Consider the following 20,860-nt stretch of genomic DNA (forward strand, 5'->3'; position numbering starts at 1 on the left):
AGAAGAAAAGGCAGGAAACTGACAGACGTAACTGTATTTGTTGAGACTGTGAAAGACATTCATAAAGTGTGCGTTTTAAAATTTAACACCACAGCTCTCCTTTTTTCGGAGCTGCAACAAAAACTTATTTAATAAAGCAGCGACACAGTTCAAGTTATAACATTGGAAGCATCTCTCCAGGAAGGAGCCATCTTGGGGGTCGACATATTACCGTAATGACCATACACAAGACGCACCGGATTTTCAGGCGCTCGGTGAGCTTTTAAGAAAATCGAAGACTTTTTGGTGTGCCCTATAGTGCGGAAAATATGGTATATACAGTAAGTCTGTATCTCTCGACAACAAATTAAGTTCATAACATGAATCTTTCAAGACAAATGAAAACAGGTAGATGTGATACAAACAGCCATACCCGTCTAAACACCAAAAGTTAAAATTAATCTGCTTTCTCACTCTTAAACAGCAACCTCTGCCCTTAAAATAACTACAGATAAAAAGGCACTACCTCATTTTGTCCAGGACAAAAAACAGGAGAAAAAAAATCTTTGTTGAGGCAAGTAAGTAAGGTGTCAAATATCTCTGCGTACTCCAAACCACTCTGACTCATACCGACATGCCATGCTTGATGAGAAGTTGAGCAAACATCTATCAGCATCCATAGCACTTCATACTCAAGACGCTTTAAACAATCATTCATTTGGCTGAAAGTGTTGTACAAGATTATTTAATACTCTTGCCTAAGACACACACAGTTGGGAATTCATTCCAAGAAAGAAACACGCTTACAATTAAAATACTCACTTCAGTGGTTCATTGAAACGGATGGTGGCGGCACAGTGGAAGATAATGTTGATGCTTTCAGCGAGTAATGTCTGATTCTCCTTACTAAGATCCAGTTCTGGCTTTGTGAGGTCACTGCTCACTGCAATAATCTTCTCTGCAAAGCATGGCTGTTCACCTTGTAACCTTTCGAACAACTAAGAGCAGACACATTTTTATTCAAATCAAACCAAGCAAATCCTGAATGCGAGAGGGAAGAAATGTCATCAGTGCTCTATGTTCCACATACAGTACATTTGACAATAAAGTTTATCCAATTTTGAATGCAAGGAAAGAAGGTCAGGGCTTTAGAGACTCACTTTTTGTTCAGGTTGCACTCATGCGCCCAGCCTTTTTCTTGGTAGCGCCAGCACTTACATTAGTTACACATTTTTGACTGCATTAGGCGCAGAAAAAGAAATTGTGTGGTTCCGGTAACGCGACCGACCAAGAATTTCTATGTCGAAAATGCCGACCTGTAATTTTTTTTTTCTTTCAAAAAAACCCTCTACATTTTTGTATACAAACAGTTTCAAGAACCAAAATAAAACAAAAGGAAATTTGACTTTCTATTGTTTGTGCACAAAAAGCTGGGTCCTGAATTTCGCACGACTAATTAAGTTGGCCGATTATAGCCCTTGAAACAACGGCGAAGTAGAAGTTTGCCGGTTATTTCTACATTTACATACAATGGTACATCTACTTACGAAATTAATTGGTTCTGTTTGAAATTTCTTAACTAGAAAATTTTGTAAATTGATATGTGTTTTCCATGTACAGTCATACCTCGGTTTTCGACAATAATCCGTTCCAGAAGGCTGTCCCTCTTTGCCAATGGGATGCCAGGAAGATGCTCAGTAATAGCCAATGGCAGAGCAGTTAAAAGTATGTTGCGTTCAGGAAACTCGGAGCTGCGAGTAGCAGCCCATACTGTGCAGTATTTCTACCTTTCGAATCTTGAAATTTCTTTTGTAACAGGAGGCAATATTTTCCTGTTGAGTCGTTTCGTAACGTGAAAATTTTGTATGAAGAGGCGTTCATAAGTAGAGGTACCACTGTACTGTAACCATTTACTGCGGTTACAGTAGAACTGGTCTCATTACGAGGGCTATACGCGAATCTGTGGTGAAATTTTGCAATACTGTTGTGTAAATCGTCCCTTTAATGAGAACTCAATGTGTATGATGTAGCTATGTGGGGAGTGCGCAGGCGTTGTGTGTGCAATGACCTTTGTCAAACTTTTTCTGGTACCTGGAAGCATATGCAGATATTTGTGAATGTTGAGCCAGCTAAAGTAAAATTATCTTTACACCAACAGTTCAGCAGTACAGTCTTGATGAAATCCATCTAGTAAGTGTATCAAATCTCTGTTCATAGCCTCTGACTCACAGAATCACGAAAAAAATGAAAGTCACTTGTATCTGAGATGACCTCTCCTCAGATTAGCTGATGTGCTGATACCTACTAAATCCGTGCTAACAAGCTAATTAGCATGCAAAAGAATCGCGAAAAAATTACATGTTACCGTAATAACCATTCACAAGGTGCATCGGATTTTAAGGCGCGCTGTGAGCTTTTAAGAAAATGGAAAGCTTTTATGCCTTCTAGTGCAGAATATACGGGAGATAATTTTGTCATCTGCATATTTCTCAATTGTCTTTGGAAGTTTCACTATACAACATGACCAAGTAACACATCAGTAAATCTAATTAATGTTTCTTAATATGCTCCGATCCGACTATACTCCCGTCCGCCAAAAGTAATCCATGGTATCATTGGATCTCAAAAGCTCTTACCTTGCTGCTGATCATGTCAGTAATACGGGCCTGAGGGCTCTGGCCAGATTTTGACCTGACCATCACATAGACAGTATTAACTCCTGGGCACGACCTCAGCAGCTTCTCCAGCATTACCTGTAATAGTCAACAAGGAAGGGGTATATAAACATTTCTTTCCTGTCGCTACATAAGTCACAAATACAGTCAATGAAATGGAACATATTGTTCTTGTCTCGACCACATCATTATTTGTGGTGCAGCATGTTCCTAGATTCCTTAAAAATCACTTAGCACTTACGAACTGGGTTGCAACATTTCTTCTTACTACTTCGTTACATTTGAATTTAAATCGGTTTTGTTGGTCATTTTCTTATGTCATGTTTGAAATAGGCGGCCCGGTACTCCAGTGGTTAGCACGTCTGCTTCACAGTGCAGAGGTACCGGGTTCGATTCCAGCTCCGGCCTGGAGTTTGCCTGTTCTCCCCGGGCCTGCGTGGGTTTTCTCCGGGTGCTCCGGTTTCCTCCCACATTCCAAAAATATGCATGGCAGGCTGATTGAACACTCGAAATTGTCCCTAGGTGTGAGTGTGAGCGTGGTTGGTTGTTTGTCTCTGTGTGCCCTGCGATTGGCTGGCAACCGATTCAGGGTGTCCCCCGCCTACTGCCTGTTTCAATGTGGCTCCCGGGCATTTACACAATAAGCGTCGAAAACGCCTCGGCGGTGTCGATGTCATTCAAACTACGGCGTTAAATACACAGAAGGTACCACGCCAGCCTATCATCAATCACGTTACTTGATTGACATAGAGGGCAACCAATCAGATGACTGAATCACAGCTCATGCGCAAACAATGGCACTAAGCTTTAAGCTAGTCAGCGAATTACCTCAGTTTTTAAGGCAAGGGTGCCCAATACGTCGATCGCAATCGACCGGGAGCCAGGAGACTGGTTCCAAGTAGACCGCAAGGGGTGGGATGAGGAAATGGAGGGGTGTAGATTTGTGTGTTTGTCTGTAGCTTTCATTCATGTTCGGGCCGTTCCGTTCAGGCGGTTGCCCATCATGGCGTACGTGCATATGTGCATGAATGCTTGGTTGGGCACACGCGTGCATGTGTGTGTGTGTGTGTTCTTGCACGTGCGCGATCGGATCGTGGGAGTTTGGGCGCTTCAAAAGTCGATCTTTGGGCAAAAAAAGTGTGTACGCGTGTCCATGTGCGCGAGGACGGACGGGATGCCCATGTGTATGTGGCTCTTTGCAGTCACACAGTCAAAAAATGGCTCGTAGTCTCTGACTGGTTGGCCACCCCTGTTCTACTTCTTCCTCTCATAACTTTGCTGCTGTGAAGTGGGAATTTCTCCATTGTGAGACTATTAAAGTTTTGAAATTAAAGTAAATTAATTCTTACTTCAATGAAACCATGAAGAAAATCAAGCATGGATCTGGGGAGCTACACATCCATGCGCACCAAATCCAGTAGACACTTAAACAGCTTCTTCCCTCTAGCCATTAACTCCTTAAACCAGGGGTGACTAAACTTTTTGGACCGACGATCTACTTTTCGATCAAATAACCTCCCGGGATCTACCCTTATCAGCACGTATGCACGCACACGCGCCCGCGCACACACACACACACCATGATGAGAAACGGTCTGAAACTGAGGCATGTGATGATGCACTTTTGCAGCCTGTTGACTGTCGTAGCTCACACGTACCATTTTAAAGCGCTTCCCTGGGCCCTCCTATTCTTTGCCTGCGCCCTCGGTGAATTGTACACAAAGCAAACTCTGAATGATAAAAATGACGATAAAAGATAGAGCTCAACAGCTCTGATCACAAGGTGCAATTGCAGACTGCTGAGCGCGAACAACTTCCGGTGACGTAATTACGCGCCACCGGCAAATTCAAGATTTACCAGCTTTATTTTATTTTTATGTATTTATTTTTTTGTGAAAATGAGACTGATAGGATGATTAGGGTGCAGTGTACATTAACACAAAAAAAAAATATAATACTAACATGTACAAAGACACACAAATGGTTGTGTTTTTTCTCCTTGACACGCATTCGGATCTACATGGGACCTGTCATAAACCGGTAGATCAGGATCGATGTAATGGGCACCCCCGTCCTAGTTCATATAAACACAGAAACCTCTGCTAGTGATTAGGTGCGGATAAGAATGACAAACTTTGAGCCGACTTTCATCCATATCCCGTACAAGGCGCACCACATTAAAAGGCACACTTTTTAAGAAAATTTAAGGATTCTCAGTGAACCTTATGGTAAAAAAAAAAGACAGTATTTGGTTTTTATTTTGCCTTATTTTACTCTGCTGTCTGCGGTTGGAATGTCGGCATTGCAGAGAATGCCTTGCCTTTCCTGGATTCAAGTAAGGATAAATAAATGATCTCTGTCAGTTTAACACTATGACGTTTAAGAGTGCAAAAACTAAGGAGTTTCGTGAACAAGAAAAATTACACGAGGAAATCCTAGCTCCAACGTTGCCATTTTATTGCACAAATTATATTTAGTAACATAAGTGGCGGCTCATAAAGGCCCTCCTCACTGAGAGGCAGTAGAATGATTTTTAAGATTTCTGCCTTACATTTAACAAAAACACACAAAAATTATCAAGTATTTTCATTTGCACACATCCACAGGGTATAAAATTAATAGATTTTATTAATTAAGACTCGGAATATGTTTTTAATCAAGTGACGTATGTGTGCATGTGTGTGCGTACGTGTTTCTGTGTGTATGCGCGCAAACTCTCTTGTAGCTCTGAATTATGCTACGTGATTTATAAAATATCACATATTTCAAAAGAAATTAATTTCATAAAGTACATATAGTAATACCATGCCGACACCGAAATCTGCTTATGCTTGATCCACACATTGGTTGAGCCACACCTACTGGACTCGCTGCCAAGTCAATTACTATTGTACCTTTCCCATGAAGCCAGTTGCTCCAGTGATCAGCACATTTTTCCCTGCATAGTATTCCGGTATGTTCATCATGTCTGCAAATGTGTTTGCTGAACTCCTCATCACCACTCCTCCTGTTCAAAAAGAACGACACAAATCACAACAAAAAGTATTAGAGCATCGACAACATCTTTAGAGTTTTGCCCAGAGTTTTTTTTAATTTACTTTTTTTTACCCCCAATGTGGAGAAGCATTAGAGCAGGGATGTCCAAAGTCCGGCCTGCGGGCCAAATCCGGCCCGCGGTCGAATTTCATCCGGCCCTCGGCCCCTGTCATAAAATCAGTGCCGTCTGGCCCGCAGGTTGGGCGCAATGGAACACGTGTTGCATTGACTGAGGTCTCGTAGACTGGTGAGTGATGTTTCATAGAGTACTGCTTCCCTCTAGTGGCTAAATGAGTAATAGCATTTAGACACGAGAGGGCATCACTCACGAGTTAACAAGACATCACTCCGTGTTTATATTGACTGATATGTCATATTTCAAATGATCCTTGCAGTTGTGGATATGTGTATTGCTTGTTCATTTCCCTGTTGTTCGAGTCAAAGGTTTTGTGACTATTGAAAAGTCATGGTGATACATTTTATGTTTGAAATCAATCAATTTGCACTCAGGAGACTTCTGTTTAAGAAAAAGTCAAGTGAATAAGCAGTTGCATGTGATATACCTGTTTCAAATGAACCAAAAGAAATTCTTAAGATTGTTGAAATTCAAATAAAAATGGAAATGTAAAACAGACTGGCTTACTAAAATTTGTTGAACAATATTGTTGTTCAATGTAAAGAATGTCAGCCAAGTTCGGCCCCCCCGACATTTTACCACATAAAATCTGGCCCCCTTGGCAACAAGTTTGGACACCCCTGCATTAGAGAATCATCAGCAGTTTGAAACAAACATGTGATTGAAACTTGGCACATGCAGTATAAAGACAGGAGGCAGCCTGACTGCCAGCAGTTGGGTTAATAAAGTTTGTGTACACAACACCAGGACTGATTAGCATTTGTCTGGTTATGAGGGATGCGTTTATTCTTTCGAAGGTAGGGTCTTATCGGTGAAATCATGTTGGCTTTTCAAGAAGACAGACACTGTCCAGCTGATAACAAGCCATTTAGATACCTTAAATCAATATTGACACAGCATTATCTCTTTTCTCCACAAATACACACACATTCACTAGTGAAGGACTGTAGACAACCGTGAGTATCATCAAGGGTTAGGGGGAAAAAAAAAACAATATGAATGCTTTCTTGTTTCTATTAATAAATTGTAATGCTTTTAAGGGCATGGAAGGATACTTAACATTAAGTCGAAATGGACACCATATGGTGAAGAAAGGTGATGACTGGGGAAACATGTTATTATACTGGAATACATTACATTTTTAACATATTATAGACATTATTTCTGTATTTGAAAGAGTAAACCGGTTTAAATTTAAGGCCGTATCTCACTGAGCGGCAAAGTGTGCGCGCATGCAGTAATTTTTTTCCGTCACAAAGCTGTTTCACTGACGATTTTAATGATCTCAAACCGTTTACGTTTTTTCGTTGCTCAAAATTTGATGGTGACAAGAAAAAAACGTGTGTGGCCGTTATGGCTACTTGGGAATGTCTTTGCAAGAGTTTGCAACATTGAAAAAAAAAAAAAAAAAGAAAAAAAGAAAGAAATTTGCTCCGTGGGCACACACTTGCAAACCTTTGTCAGTCAATTTGATACGGGCTTAAAATAAGGCACATTGTTTATGTTATTATTGTTGTTATTGTTAGAATTATTATGTTATATTATAATATGCATTGCTAGGAAATCCAGGGATACATGTTGCCCAAAATTCTGGTAAATTCTTAGCTCTGACACCATACTGCAAGGCAATTTTAATGGACAGTCCAGCATGAAAGTTCAGACATCTTTATTTGCTCTGTATATAGCACTGTACCGAGTCAGTCACGATTCAAAATGGATTTGTGGAAATCATTGTTATTGCAAAAGACAATCTACGCGGATACGAAAAAGGGAAGGACTATTTAAAGTTCCGTTTGTACATGAGTGAGAGCTTTGACAAGAGAGCGAAGAGAAATAACACTTTCAACTAAACAAACGCATTACAATTGCTTTCCATTCATTTGAGTAACGATAGCAGCTCGTCTTTGGCTGCAGGCTTTCTGTCCCTTGTGGGTGTCATTAGCATTTCTGTGACAGCTAACGGAGTTAACATGAGGCAAATAGTAAACATGACCTTTGCAGGTACAGGACAGGCAGGAGCCAAGGCAACATTTTAAAAAGGTCTACAAATAAAAAGAATGGCAATGTCGCCAGTTCACCTCCAAAATGCCTACAGTTTGTAAAATGGGCTGAGAAATGTAATCTGAATTGACCGTAATGCTTTAAGTCCGAAAACATTGCCATCAATTCATCTAAAATTTTGGTTAATTGACATTTAAAAAAAAATAATAATGGCACATAAAATGCTGTTTGCACACTGCATTATGTGTGCAATCTTTCAAGAAATGGTGTCAATGTGAATTTAACAGCACCAACATGTGTATGTGTTTGTGTACCCTTTGTTATCCAGCACAAAAGAGACATTCTTACGGGTAAACTGTCTGTTAGGATCAAAAAGTTGGCTTTCGAAGACCCAGTCATGTCTAGCTAGTGCACAGGCTAAAAACAAACCAGATATGTCATAGAAAGCAGGGTAATCTTAGGTCTGAACTACTGTGACCTTTAATGAGACGTCTATTCCAGAGCTAATGCAGCTTACAGTTAGACAGACAGGCAGCAAGCTGATCTTTGATGAGACGTTCACACGATCAATAATTCATCACTTTAGGTTGTATATTAAGCTATCCAGGCACAGCGGCATGCGTGACAGGCAGAGGAAAGTTTTGGTCTCAGAGGCACATTGCTGGGCTTGGGTGAGAACAAGAAGGCTCAAGTTTCTTTTTAGGGTGGTTATGCGTTGACAAATCACCTCACTTATTTTAATCTGTCAGGACGAAAAGTAGGAAGAGAACACAAAGAGTTGGCTGAAGATTCAACAAAAGCAACCAGTGCCAGGGCACATTCGCAGGAAGTGAGGATTCAATACCACAACTCTGAACAAAAAGTCCAGAACAATTTGCCTATTGAGATACGGTATTGTCACAAGGCTCTAATTGCATGTGACTTGTAGATATTTGAGTTATATGTCAAATGATCTCTTCCAGTTTAACAAAGACCAACAGCTCGAAATTAAAGGCCACTTGTCAATATTATGTATAATTGTGTACAGTACAAACATTAGGGCTCAATTAATTTTTAAATATGACTTCTTTGTCAAGATGTATATATATTTTTAACAAACACAAACAATAAACCAACTGGCATTACAAGAAACAATATCAGAGTTATTAGACATAAATGTTTTGATCTTATAGCATCGTCCTACAGTGAACCTTTTTTGGGTGGTGGCCTGACCATTTTATGGTGACTCTGATAAAACCAGCACTGTGCCCGGATAATCTTAATAGAATATGTCAAGTAGCAATGATTATTTCATATTTTACATTTTTTTATGCCGTTTTATTTTACCCTTTCAGAAAATATTGCTTTGTGTAGTTATTTGTTTTAAGATTAAGATTAAGAAAACCTTTATTAGTCTCGCAATGGAGAAATTCCAGATTCACAGCAGCAAAGTTATGAAAGTAAGAAGTAGAACAACAAAATATGGGAGCTGCTGGAAAGGCAGCCACTCTCGCGGCGCCATTTTGAAGTCAAAAAATAACAAAAATAACACAAGACATCACATAGGACAGAGACAGTCGTGCAATCTTCACCACTTTTCCGCATACACTTTGTTGTCTGAAGCAGTTATAGATGAAAGAGGAGAGGATCAAAGTTTTGCATCTTGTTTTCGTTTTTGCAGTATTAAATAAAATTCAATTGAGCATTTGACGTTTTACCTTGTCTTGACTTTATATCTTGTTCAAGTCATCATGATGTAAGAATTTAACCAGATAAGCAAAACGATGTGTAGCACAGTAAATACATCAATAATGATTGACCATTTTAAGTCGAACCCCTCCACCCCCTCGAAATATTAAATATTTAAAAAGCAAGAAAATCTTGACTTCATCATATTTATTTATTACTTCTATACAGGTGCAAACGGGCCAACATCAGTAAACTTCGAGTGGCCCTGGGCAGCTGATTAATTACGTGTGTCAAATTTAAGGCCCGGTGGCCAAATCCGGCCTGCTATATCATTTTATGTGGCCCACAAAGACAAATCATGTGTCGACTGCATGTTTCTTGTAAAATACCAAATCGCATTGTCTTCACTTTTAATAAAATTGAGATGTTCAAGCATTTTTTTGTTACCAATGCCTTTTTTATTTAAATTGGGAATCATCCCCACTCATAATGGCACCACCAAGGCAAACCATAACTGTCTGTACAATGTGCCCGCGAGACAAAAAATGCGTTTGACACCGCCGGATTAATTGTTCAGCCCTAACAAACACGTTTTCATGGACTACTTTGAGGTAATGAGAACGATATTTGAGTTTTATACAACCATATAAATGTATTCAGTACACATGAAATTCTCAACCCATCAAAACGGACATTTGCATTGAACAGAAAGATCACCGCAGGCAAACCCGAGGCCACTGGATCCCGTGATTCCAATTCCTCACTGATGCCTGGCATCATTACCACACCATGAAGCTGGTGGAGTTCCACTTTTACAGCAGGCGTTTCACACAGCGCAGCAACTATTGGAGACCGCAATACCACAAAGAGCCAAACAGAAACGCGCTTCCCACAAACGCTTCGTGTATTTTCTGCTTTCGTCTGAGCCGCTGCACACGGAGAAAGTTCAACAGCTGGCTGACCACCGAGAAGAATTCAAATTACTGTTTAACACGAGAGTCCCGCGACGGCTTCTAAAGTGGCTTGGAGATTGCTAGGCACATGAAGGTTCTTGTGGTAGACAAGGGAAGCGAACCGGTGTGGTCGCAAAAAACGCGATTTTTTTGCGTTTTAAGCATCTCGAACCGCCTGGCGCAGAAGTTGGCGCTGAGAAAATCACCGGTGAAAAGGAACAATTCAGTTACTGGGCAGAATATTACGGATAGCGTTACAATGGCACGGATGTCGTACCGCGGTTCTACGTACCTATGTGTGGATATTTCCGGGCTTGCGAACTTGTTAGCCTGTTGCACAGCGTCCCGATAGTAGGGAAGCAATCGGCAGGGAACGCGAAATTCAACGGTGCTCACTCACGAGGAAACTGGTCGTGGGGCGGATAGTGTGACGTCACGACGTCATAGGAACGGCAGCGCAGAGACAAAAAGGAAGTCTCCATCTTGCAAACGAACGAACTCCTTATGCCTCAATGCTCATATACAAAAACAGCATTTTGGGTGTTTTTGAAATCCCATCAAGTCAATTGACTGACTGTACCATAAACGCAAATAATTTGGCATCGCACAAAGAGATAACGTTTTTGCTAAAATACAATTTGAAAGCAACATTTTATTGTACGTTATTGTTCGACGCAAGTGGAGGCAATTAGTGTGGTCGGTCAAGACCAGAACAAACCGGTGTAAAACAATTAAGACATAATTTTAAAAAGCAGTAATGTGATCCTAAAACCGGTCAATGCGATTAAAAGCTTAAAGTTTGAAAAATGGACAACTCACACACTAAAAAAAAATCTAGCTCCGTATTAATTTCTTAGCACACTGCCTTGCATATCAATAAAACATAAGTGGGGCCCCTAGTGTTCCGTTGTTTCCAGTAAAAAAAACAAGAATCTTATCATGGGACTTTGTATCTTTTATTGCAAGAACAAGAACAAGAATCTTATCACGGGACTGTATCTTTTATTGCAAAGAATACATTCCAAAAATATAAACACACACAAACAAAATTGAAAAACTTATAGTTGGAGCAGCTTGGCTGTTCTTTGGTGAATCATCAATCACGACTTCACCTTAGCTTCAGGCGTACTTGTGTATTTTCGATACAGCACTTAGCTCCTTATTTCCGGTCTGACAGCACACAAACAGATCCACGTCTGTAAGAGAAAAAAAAAAAAAACAGGCAATGCAGCAAAGAAGTGAGTTAAGAGATAACTATACTGCACTCTATTACTGTGCTTCCAAAAAATCGGGGAGCATAATTTAGGACATATAATAATAATAATAATAATACATGTTATTTATAAGCCCCTTTCAAGACACCCAAGGACACTTTACAATAACAAAAAACACAAAACAATATATCATTTTAATTGTGTACTGATTAGGAAAGGACAGAGGAAACTGAGGTCTTTTGGGGTTCAGGGGTCACTCCTTAAGACGTTCTATAACTCGGTGGTGGCCTCGGCCATCCATTATGGCATTGTCTGCTGGTCAGGCAGCATCTCGGCCCGGGACAGAAAGAGACTGGAGCGACTGGTCAGGAAGGCCAGTTCTGTCCTGGGTTGCTCCCTTGACACTCTGGAGGAGGTGGGCAACAGAAGGATGCTAACTAAGCTAAAAGCTATGATGGCCAGTCCCTCCCACCCCCTCCAGCCCGCCCTGACAGCACTTGGTAGCTCCTTCAGCCAGAGACTGTTACACCCGCGCTGCAAGAAGGAGAGATACCGACGCTCGTTCCTACCGACTGCTGTCAGGCTGATGAATAAAAAAAATAACAATCATAATAATAATAATAATTAAATGATGTGAAGGAAAATTGTAAATAGTACTGCGATTTATCCATTTTGTGTTCATATTGCATTTAATTGAAAGATGTTTGTTGTTTTTTTTTTCTCTTTCTTCTTTCTACATACATTCTTGCTGCTGGAGGCTGTAAATTTCCCCAGTGTGGGACGAATAAAGGATATCTTATCTTATCTTACTAATAGTTGTTCTTACCCTTGAGGTTGGCACTGAAGATCATTGGCACAGGGGCAGTAGTCGCGAGGGCCCTCCTGGTCCCAGGCAAGCATGTCCATCAATAAATTGGGTTGGTTCAGACAGGCCTCTCCCTGTCCCGGTTTAGGGTTGCACACAGGAAATAAAAGCTCTGGAGAGAATAGGGATAGGGGGCAGACTAAACAAAGCCAGGCTAGACAAGCACATGGATTTCAAAACGTTTATTGTCATGAGAGTCGTTCATCCTGAAAGAACGCCTGCCTTATGGTGAAAGGTCTTCTTTAAATCTGTTGGAAGTTTTCATGTCCACTTTTCTCCGTTCAGTCCAAAGGCATCAATGCTAGATTTTTTTATTTTATTTTGAACTCTAAATTGCCCAGTGTCAACTGGGGGAAGCTCCAGCACACTTGTGACCCTGAACAAAATATGTGGTAGAAGGCAGAGGTGGGAGTAAGTCTCATATGTGCAAGTCACAAGTCTCAAGTTGTAACCTTCAAGTCTCAAGCAAGTCCCAAGGGACTACTGTATCGGAAAAAAAAAATCAAACAAATCAAGTCACCTCCAAATTTCTAGCAAGTCACAAGTCAAGTCAGTAAAACATGTTGGAGTGGTAAAATCTTTTTTTTTTGGACTAATCTCACAATAAAAAGTACATTATCTCCATTTTTTTTAAACATTTAAATGCATGAAGTAGTTGACCAGCGATTGGTGAGCTAAACTGTCGAGCAAACCTAATAGCTTACGTTCACAGTGCTATCTTCTATAAAACCGATAAAACTCAACTTAGAGATGTTGTGTCTTTGATCTTCGAGTGTCGAAATCTGCATGCCGCTATTGTGTTTTTCCCGGTTTCATCAAAACCATCATCCTTGATTCCAAAGTTGTCTCCACGTCTTTTTTTTCTCTCCACAACTGACCACAAGCATCATGACAGAACCACTGGTGTCTATGGTAGTAATGCTTTGGTGGATAGAAGCTACTTTTGAAGTGCACATCTCTTCATCATGTTAGGGTGGAAGGGGAGGTTTGCAAGACTACACAAATGGTAATGCAACAGTCGAAACCAACGGTTCGGAGAGTTTTCACAAACCATCCCAGCCTTAGTTACATTATTTAGCTGAACTTAAGATGTTCGCAATCACCTTTTTTTTATGTTTTTTTTTTTTTACTGGTCTCAAACCAGTGTTCGTATCGCAAGTTAAATTGTATGGTTAGCTTGCCTGTCTGTAGGTTATGTCATATCAAGTAAGACGTTAACATTGCTGTGAGTTCATTCTGTGAGACGTCAACCGTGCGTTTTTCCATCCTTTTTTGGCTAACGTCGTTGGCAAAATAATCCGTGAATTAAAATCAATGATCCTCTCAAGGGGCGGCCCGGTAGTCCAGTGGTTAGCACGTGGGCTTCACAGTGCAGAGGTACCGGGTTCGATTCCAGCTCCGGCCTCCCTGTGTGGAGTTTGCATGTTCTCCCCGGGCCTGCGTGGGTTTTCTCCGGGTGCTCCGGTTTCCTCCCACATTCCAAAAAATATGCATGGCAGGCTGATTGAACACTCTAAATTGTCCCTAGGTGTGGGTGTGAGTGTGAGCGTGGATGGTTGTTCGTCTATGTGTGCCCTGCGATTGGCTGGCAACCGATTCAGGGTGTCCCCCGCCTACTGCCTGGAGACAGCTGGGATAGGCTCCAGCACCCCCCGCGACCCTAGTGAGGATCAAGCGGCTCGGAAAATGAATGAATGAATGAATGAGGATCCTCTCAAGGTGGACCACTGGTTAGCACGTTTGCCTCATAGTCCAGCGATGCAGGGTTCGATTCCGGCTCTGGCCTCCCTGTGTGGAGTTTGCGTGTTCTCCCCGTGCCTGCGTCGGTTTTGTACTCTAGTTTCCTCCCACGTTCCCTAAACATGCATGGCAGGTTTATTGAACATTTCGGTTTGAGTGTGAGCACGGATGGTTGTTTGCCTATGTGTGCCCTGTGATTGGCTGCCAACCAGTATAGGGGGTACCCTGTCGACTTCCTGAAGACAGATGGGATAACCTCCAGCATGCTTGCGACCCTTGTGAGGATAAGCCGATTCGATACCAAGTCCCAAGTCATTCCCATCTTTTTGGCAAAAATGAGCAAATTGAATCTCACTCGAGTCAAGTCGTGTATCCATCTCACCCCCCATCTCTGGCAGAAAGTGTATGAATACAATGGGTTGAATCCTTCATGTTAGTCTTCGAGGAAGTGTGACAGAAAAGAGGTTACCTCGTTGGAAGGCACAGCAGAGGTCTCGTTTGCAGTCATTCTGGCCCTGACATATTGTTCCCTCTGTTCCCTCAGTGGCATTAACTGTACACTGGCCCCAAACACACAACTGACTTGAGCAGCACTCCTCATTCTTTGTGCAGGGCTAAAAATGGAAAGACATTCAGATGTACAAACTGTACTGAGGGCGGCCCGGTAGTCCAGTGGTTAGCACGTCGGCTTCACAGTGCGGAGGTACCGGGTTCGATTCCAGCTCCGGCCTCCCTGTGTGGAGTTTGCATGTTCTCCCCGGGCCTGCGTGGGTTTTCTCCGGGTGCTCCGGTTTCCTCCCACATTCCAAAAACATGCGTGGCAGGCTGATTGGACACTCTAAATTGTCCCTAGGTGTGAGTGTGAGTGTGAATGGTTGTTCGTTTCTGTGTGCCCTGCGATTGGCTGGCAAGCGATTCAGGGTGTCCCCCGCCTACTGCCCGAAGACAGCTGGGATGGGCTCCAGCACCCCCCGCGACCCTAGTGAGGATCAAGCGGCTCGGAAGATGAATGAATGAATGAATGAATGAATGAAACTGTCCTGATAATTTTTACTCTCAACGATATTAAGAAGAATGCATCCAATTTATGTATATGGTGCTTTTTCTGTACACTCAAATCACTAACAATGGACATTTTTTATGTGCTCGCAGATTCACGCTCTAGTGGTGGTAAACTATGATCTGTAGCCACAGATGTCTTGGGCGGGCTGATGGAAGCATGGCTGCCGGTGTGCGCCTAAGACCCCCTCTGACCACCACCAAATGTTCACACCCTGCCATACACCAGTGTGAGTGGCACTGGAGGCAAGTAGGGTTGAGGTATCACGTCCGAGGACGCAACGACACATGACACGGACAGAACAGGAATAGAATCGGTCAACCATTTGGTTTCTAGATAACCCGCTCTCTATGTGTGTCACGGCCCTTCAAATAGTTTACATGACCCAACTCATACCATGTAGAAGTCACAGTGAGATTTTTACTGATGATGCAAAGAATTGTGTTTTGCAAGCGGTGTTGATCAGCTTAATTCGACTTTTACAGGGCCATTGGGAGGGACTACATTACCACGATGGCTGGGATATTGGAATGAATTTGAAGTTACCGGTATGTATGACATTACAAGTCCATCCAGCTGTAACTAGGCTTTTGATGACTTGATTTGATCATGTGTAAAATGTCAGCATTTAGAAAGATTCTTATTTGACAGTATAAACCTCAGCATTCATTACACCGGCGGTTTCATTGCTCACATAAAAACTGGCTTGTTTAACGGAACAAAAGAAAAAGGATAACAATAACAGGACGGACTTCCCACCATATCAGTTGGTATGCAGGGGAGGCACTTGGAGCTGTCAATCCGATAGAGGCAATACCTCCGCGCGCCACAGTCCTCGTCCACCAGGCACTCCTGTGGCATGAGATATACGTTACGTATAAGCATGGCAATAAACGTCAACTTTGCATTACTAGACTGACTGTGTCTGTGGAGCTTTTTCAGCACATAAACTTAAAATCTCTTATTCTTCCCTTCTTACAACCACCTTCTTTTTGTGTCTAAACCAAGGTTTTGTGTGTTCGACCGTCGATCTCACAGTGCAGCGGTGCGGGGTTCAATTCCAGCTCCGGCCTCCCTGTGTGGAGTTTGCATGTTCTCCCCGGGCCTGCTTGGGTTTTCTCCGGGTACTCCGTTTTCCTCCCACATTCCAAAAACGTGCACATTTGGCTGATTGAGCACTCCGAATTGTCTCTAGGTGTGAGTGTGAGCGTAGATGGTTGTTTGTATGGGTGTGCCTTGCGATTGGCTGGCAACCGGTTCAGGGTGTCCCCCGCCCATTGCTCAAAGACAGCTGGGATAGGCTGCAGCACCCCCCGCGGCCCTTGTGAGGATAAAGTGGATCGGAAAATGGATGGATGGATACTGTGGAGTGTACAATTTAGCAGGGTAATAAAAAAAACATTTCTGAACCCTGCACAGGCTTTTGGGGTAAAATGTTCCTAATATATTGAAGAATGAAACCCTTTTAATGATGAGCGTATAATTATGTACTTTGTATTGCATACAGTTGTACAGGAGGTGCTAGCAGTGTAAATCTAGCGAAGCATAATTAAAAACAGTCTCGAATGTCATGTTTTATGTCAAGTATGAAGTGCGGGAGCCTAGACCTAATGACCACCAGAGGGCATTGAACTTTTCCTTGAAACAGGCTTGACTCGCCAAACAGTGGACTCGCCAAATGAAGCAATGTTGTTCGTGTGATTGTTCATTTGAGAAAATTATTGAAATAAATTCGTATTTGGCCCTCCTCACATTTTGAACCAAATGAAAACCCCTCAAAAACGGCGGTGTTAAAAAGGCCCCGGTACTAATGGCCATTGTCAGTAGGAGGCACACCTAACGTGAATGAAAACCAACCAATCTTATCCATTTCAAACAAAAGGTTGCTGATTATGTGGTTTAGTCTTTAAATGTTGTGTTCATTTAGTTTGTTGAGCTTTATAGTAGACTGTCATCATTTGCTTAGCTCACATATGGCCAGACCTGCAGTTAAAATCACATGCACGGAATAAATTGAGAATAAATTACATTCTACCAAAAGACAAGATCATTTTAAAAGACTCATGCCATCCACTGTTCATGTTCTAAGTAGAGTTTCTCTCACTTTTTTCCCCCTACAGCCTTTGTCATGAGATCTTCCTGAAGTAATAAAAAAACATACTGGAAACTGTAAGTAGGGGCCAGACAACCCTGTAATTATTTTAATATGTTCCAGACAAATACTGCTGCCGTTAGTCATGTGCACAGTAGCACTGATCAGTCAAGTCCAGGGGTTGGCAACCCGCGGTTCCGGAGCTACATGCATTTCTTTCTTCAACTTTTGTTCATTTGTTAATTCCATCCATCCATCCATCCATCCATCTTCTACCGCTTATCCGGGGCCGGGTCGCGGGGGCAACAGCTTTAGCAGGGAAGCCCAGACTTCCCTCTCCCTAGCTACTTCTTTCAGCTCTCCCCAGGGGATCCCGAGGCGTTCCCAGGCCAGCTGCGTGACATAGTCTCTCCAGCGTGTCCTGGGTCTTCCTCGGGGTCTCCTCCCGGTGGGACATGCCCGGAACACCTCACCAGGGAGGCGTTCAGGAGGCATCCGAATCAGATGCCCAAGCCACCTCATCTGGCTCCTCTCGATGTGGAGGAGAAGCGGCTCGACTCTGAGCCCCTCCCGGATGACCGAGCTTCTCACCTTATCTCTAAGGGAGAACCCGGACACCCTGCAGAGAAAACTCATTTCGGCCGCTTGTGTCCGGGATCTCGTTCTTTCGGTCACGACTCATAGCTCGTGACCATAGATGAGTTTGTTAATTGTAGATGTAAATTTTAAGATTGTGATTTGAAATATTACAAATAATTTATATAGTGTATTATTTTTCGTCGCTCAAAATATATGTCAGAATCTCCAACAGCCTGGCAAAACGACGTACATTTATCGAGACTTTCAACCCCACGTAGGGCAAAGATGGAGAAACGTAAGAAAAGAAAAATATCAGAAGAAAATAGAACATTTAATGAAGCCTGGACAGATTCATTTGCATTTTCCTCGGACAAGAGCTGGTCATATGCCTAATTTTTGGTGAAAAACTGGCCAATGATAAAAGTTTGAAAATCGGAAGACAATTCCAAAATAAACACACAGCCTTTTGCTGAAAAATATCTAGAGGGAGAAGAGAGAAAAAAAGCTGTTTTAGAACTGGGGCTGGAGGCTGATTTGAGGAAAAACCAATTCAAGAAGTGGATGTAGTCTGCAAATTCAACGGCGTAAGCAAGTTTTGTGGCCGTTCGGGAAATAGTCAGACATAGGAAGCTGTTCACAGATGCAGAAGACATGAAAGAGTCACTCATTAAGATTTCACTAGACCTATTCGCGGACTTTAAAAACAAGACTGAATTTGTGCAGAAAGTCAGAGTGATGCATTTCTATTGTATTTTTCAATTCAGGTCAAGGCTCTGCTACACGCTCCGAAAGCCGAAAAGATGACGGCTTTTTTGTTTGCTAGTTTAGCTCAAGAAGTTTGCTCCAAGTTCAGCTTTTTAATTCATTTGACAACACCCTATTTTACTAGTGTAAACTATCAACCCCCCCTACACATGCGCACACTCACACACACACACACACACACACACACTCGGGAAAACTCGATAAGGAGTGACTGGTACAGCTCAGCGTAACTATCACCTCTCTCTTCGACATATAAGTATTTGTATCTGTATTTTGCATTCCTGCATGTGTGTGATCTTGTTCTCTGTAAGGTGTGCCACATAAAATGTGCAGCAGTGTGTGAGTTCAATTTCCCCCGGAGGGATTTTATTGTGTTGATAAAAACTAGACAGCTAACACTTTACCTCAGCCATGTTGCCTGATGACAAATGATGAGAAATGAAAAACATGCTGTGTGTTAGCTGCATGCTGTAACTGTATGTGAAAACAAGTCTTTACAAAACCGTCCCAGTTTGAAAGCAGCCCAACCATGAGCCCCTGCCAGTAGATAACATTTTGGATTTTTAAATGGTTGTATGTAGTTCTGTATTATTTAAAATAACTCCCTAGGCCTTTGGTTTGCTCTAAAAACATACAACAACAAAAAAAGATTCTTTAACATTTAGTCAGACACCATTAGCTGAACTCCATTGAACTCCAATTTCACCATCCTTTTTTCTTTTGGAACTTGTTCACATTTTTCGAGATAGCGGTCGGTAACGCTAATATACTTACATGATACACACTGTTCCATTCGCCTGAGATCTCTACATGGATATGTGATGATTCTGTCTCTCCTGCTGTGCTATTAATTTCCTTAAAAAGACAAAAAGGCGAGCAAAAATTCTGATGAGTCATAAACATAATATAATACTTTATTTAACTTTTTATTACTTCTGACACCCAAGCATGTAAGAACTACCTTGTCAGTTTGAATGGCATCTTTCACAGTCTTGGTATTACTGTGGTGATGATGGTGATTTTCCATTGACTTGGCACTCTCCGTTGTTATCTGTGGGTTAGAATTCACTTTAAAATGTGCATACAAATAAAAGGCCAGAAAACGTGGAGGGTTACAACAAATATATTCACTGAAAACAAAAGAAGGGGCCCAGTTTCTCTCATTTGATTCATTCTGTCACACAGCTGTAAATAAACAACGTGTTTATTTTTACTGGGGTTGATTTGCATTGCTGAAAAAAAATAGCATTTCATTCCCCAAATTATTTTTACCCCTCTCGTTAGTTAGATAATGTAACAAATAATATAACTGATTATACTTCTCTGAATGGTATTTCACAACATGAACATAAACGCCAACAACAAGTACTTGTTCGCTCATAAAAGTGGCAGTCTTGAACTCGGGTGGATCAGTATCAATGTTTTACAAAAATCACATCGCTCTAAAGGAAAGAATAGTGGCCATTAATTATACTATATTAGACCTGGTCGACGGCATCCTCCAGAAGGTTTTGGGTATCTTCCATCAACTCCTCCACTTCACGGAACATGTCGTCCAAGCTGACAAAGCTTTGCTCCTGGCCGTCTCGAATAATCATTGCCCGGCTCGGCACGACTCCTACAGCCCCCCACCACAAAAATAGACTGAAAGTAACAGATAAAAACCCATGGCCGGACATTTCTGCCACTGTTCTTCCTAGTTGTGAGCCCACGGAGCCTCTCAGAGACGGATGACGCAAAGAGCACCACTGCACACAGCTGGTTCGGTTTTATTTGGAAAGTCTGAGGAGGAGTACGAATTCGCTTTAATGACGAGGAAGCGGCTCATGAAGAAGCTGCTTGGAGACTGTGCTGTATTATTTACTTAAACGCGGCGAAGCCTCCAAAATGAGTGGAAGTAGTCTGGACGTAAATATTAATTGAGCTTTTCCACACATTTTGTGTTTCCTTACGAAATTATTCACTTTACATTTCCAGTGACTGTATTGGAGACACATCTATATGATATCCAGCAGATGGCGCTGCTTTTCCTTACTATAAGCATGCCTCGTTATGATCAGTGACGTTATGAACCACTTGCATATCTCCCCTGCCCCT

The 20,860-nt window shown here is 41.9% G+C and overlaps 2 protein-coding genes across 4 annotated transcripts in view; both read right to left on the minus strand.

Moving 5' to 3' along the window:
- The window catches only part of far1 (fatty acyl CoA reductase 1), a 30,585-nt gene extending 19,685 nt beyond the window's left edge, over positions 1 to 10,900 (minus strand). The window contains exons 1-4 of one of the 3 annotated variants that reach the window (XM_052062102.1): positions 10,741 to 10,900; positions 5,549 to 5,661; positions 2,616 to 2,732; positions 802 to 977 (exon numbers count right to left, since the gene is read on the minus strand). In XM_052062102.1, coding sequence (XP_051918062.1) covers positions 802 to 977; positions 2,616 to 2,732; positions 5,549 to 5,650 — 395 coding nt within the window. In that variant the 5' untranslated portion in view covers positions 5,651 to 5,661; positions 10,741 to 10,900. The other 2 variants (XM_052062101.1, XM_052062100.1) reach the window with 2 other exon arrangements.
- A 532-nt stretch (positions 10,901 to 11,432) lies between these two features.
- Positions 11,433 to 20,601, minus strand: dkk3b (dickkopf WNT signaling pathway inhibitor 3b). The gene is made up of 7 exons (XM_052062195.1): positions 20,248 to 20,601; positions 19,725 to 19,814; positions 19,538 to 19,618; positions 16,087 to 16,179; positions 14,737 to 14,881; positions 12,489 to 12,639; positions 11,433 to 11,644 (listed from the first exon to the last, which is right to left on the minus strand). Exons 1-7 carry the CDS (start codon positions 20,440 to 20,442, stop codon positions 11,608 to 11,610), a joined length of 792 nt encoding a protein of 263 aa, XP_051918155.1. The 5' UTR covers positions 20,443 to 20,601; the 3' UTR covers positions 11,433 to 11,607.
- Positions 20,602 to 20,860: the final 259 nt, after the last annotated feature.

Source organism: Hippocampus zosterae, chromosome 3 (assembly GCF_025434085.1).
Source record: "Hippocampus zosterae strain Florida chromosome 3, ASM2543408v3, whole genome shotgun sequence".
NCBI classification, from domain to species: Eukaryota; Metazoa; Chordata; class Actinopteri; order Syngnathiformes; family Syngnathidae; genus Hippocampus; species Hippocampus zosterae.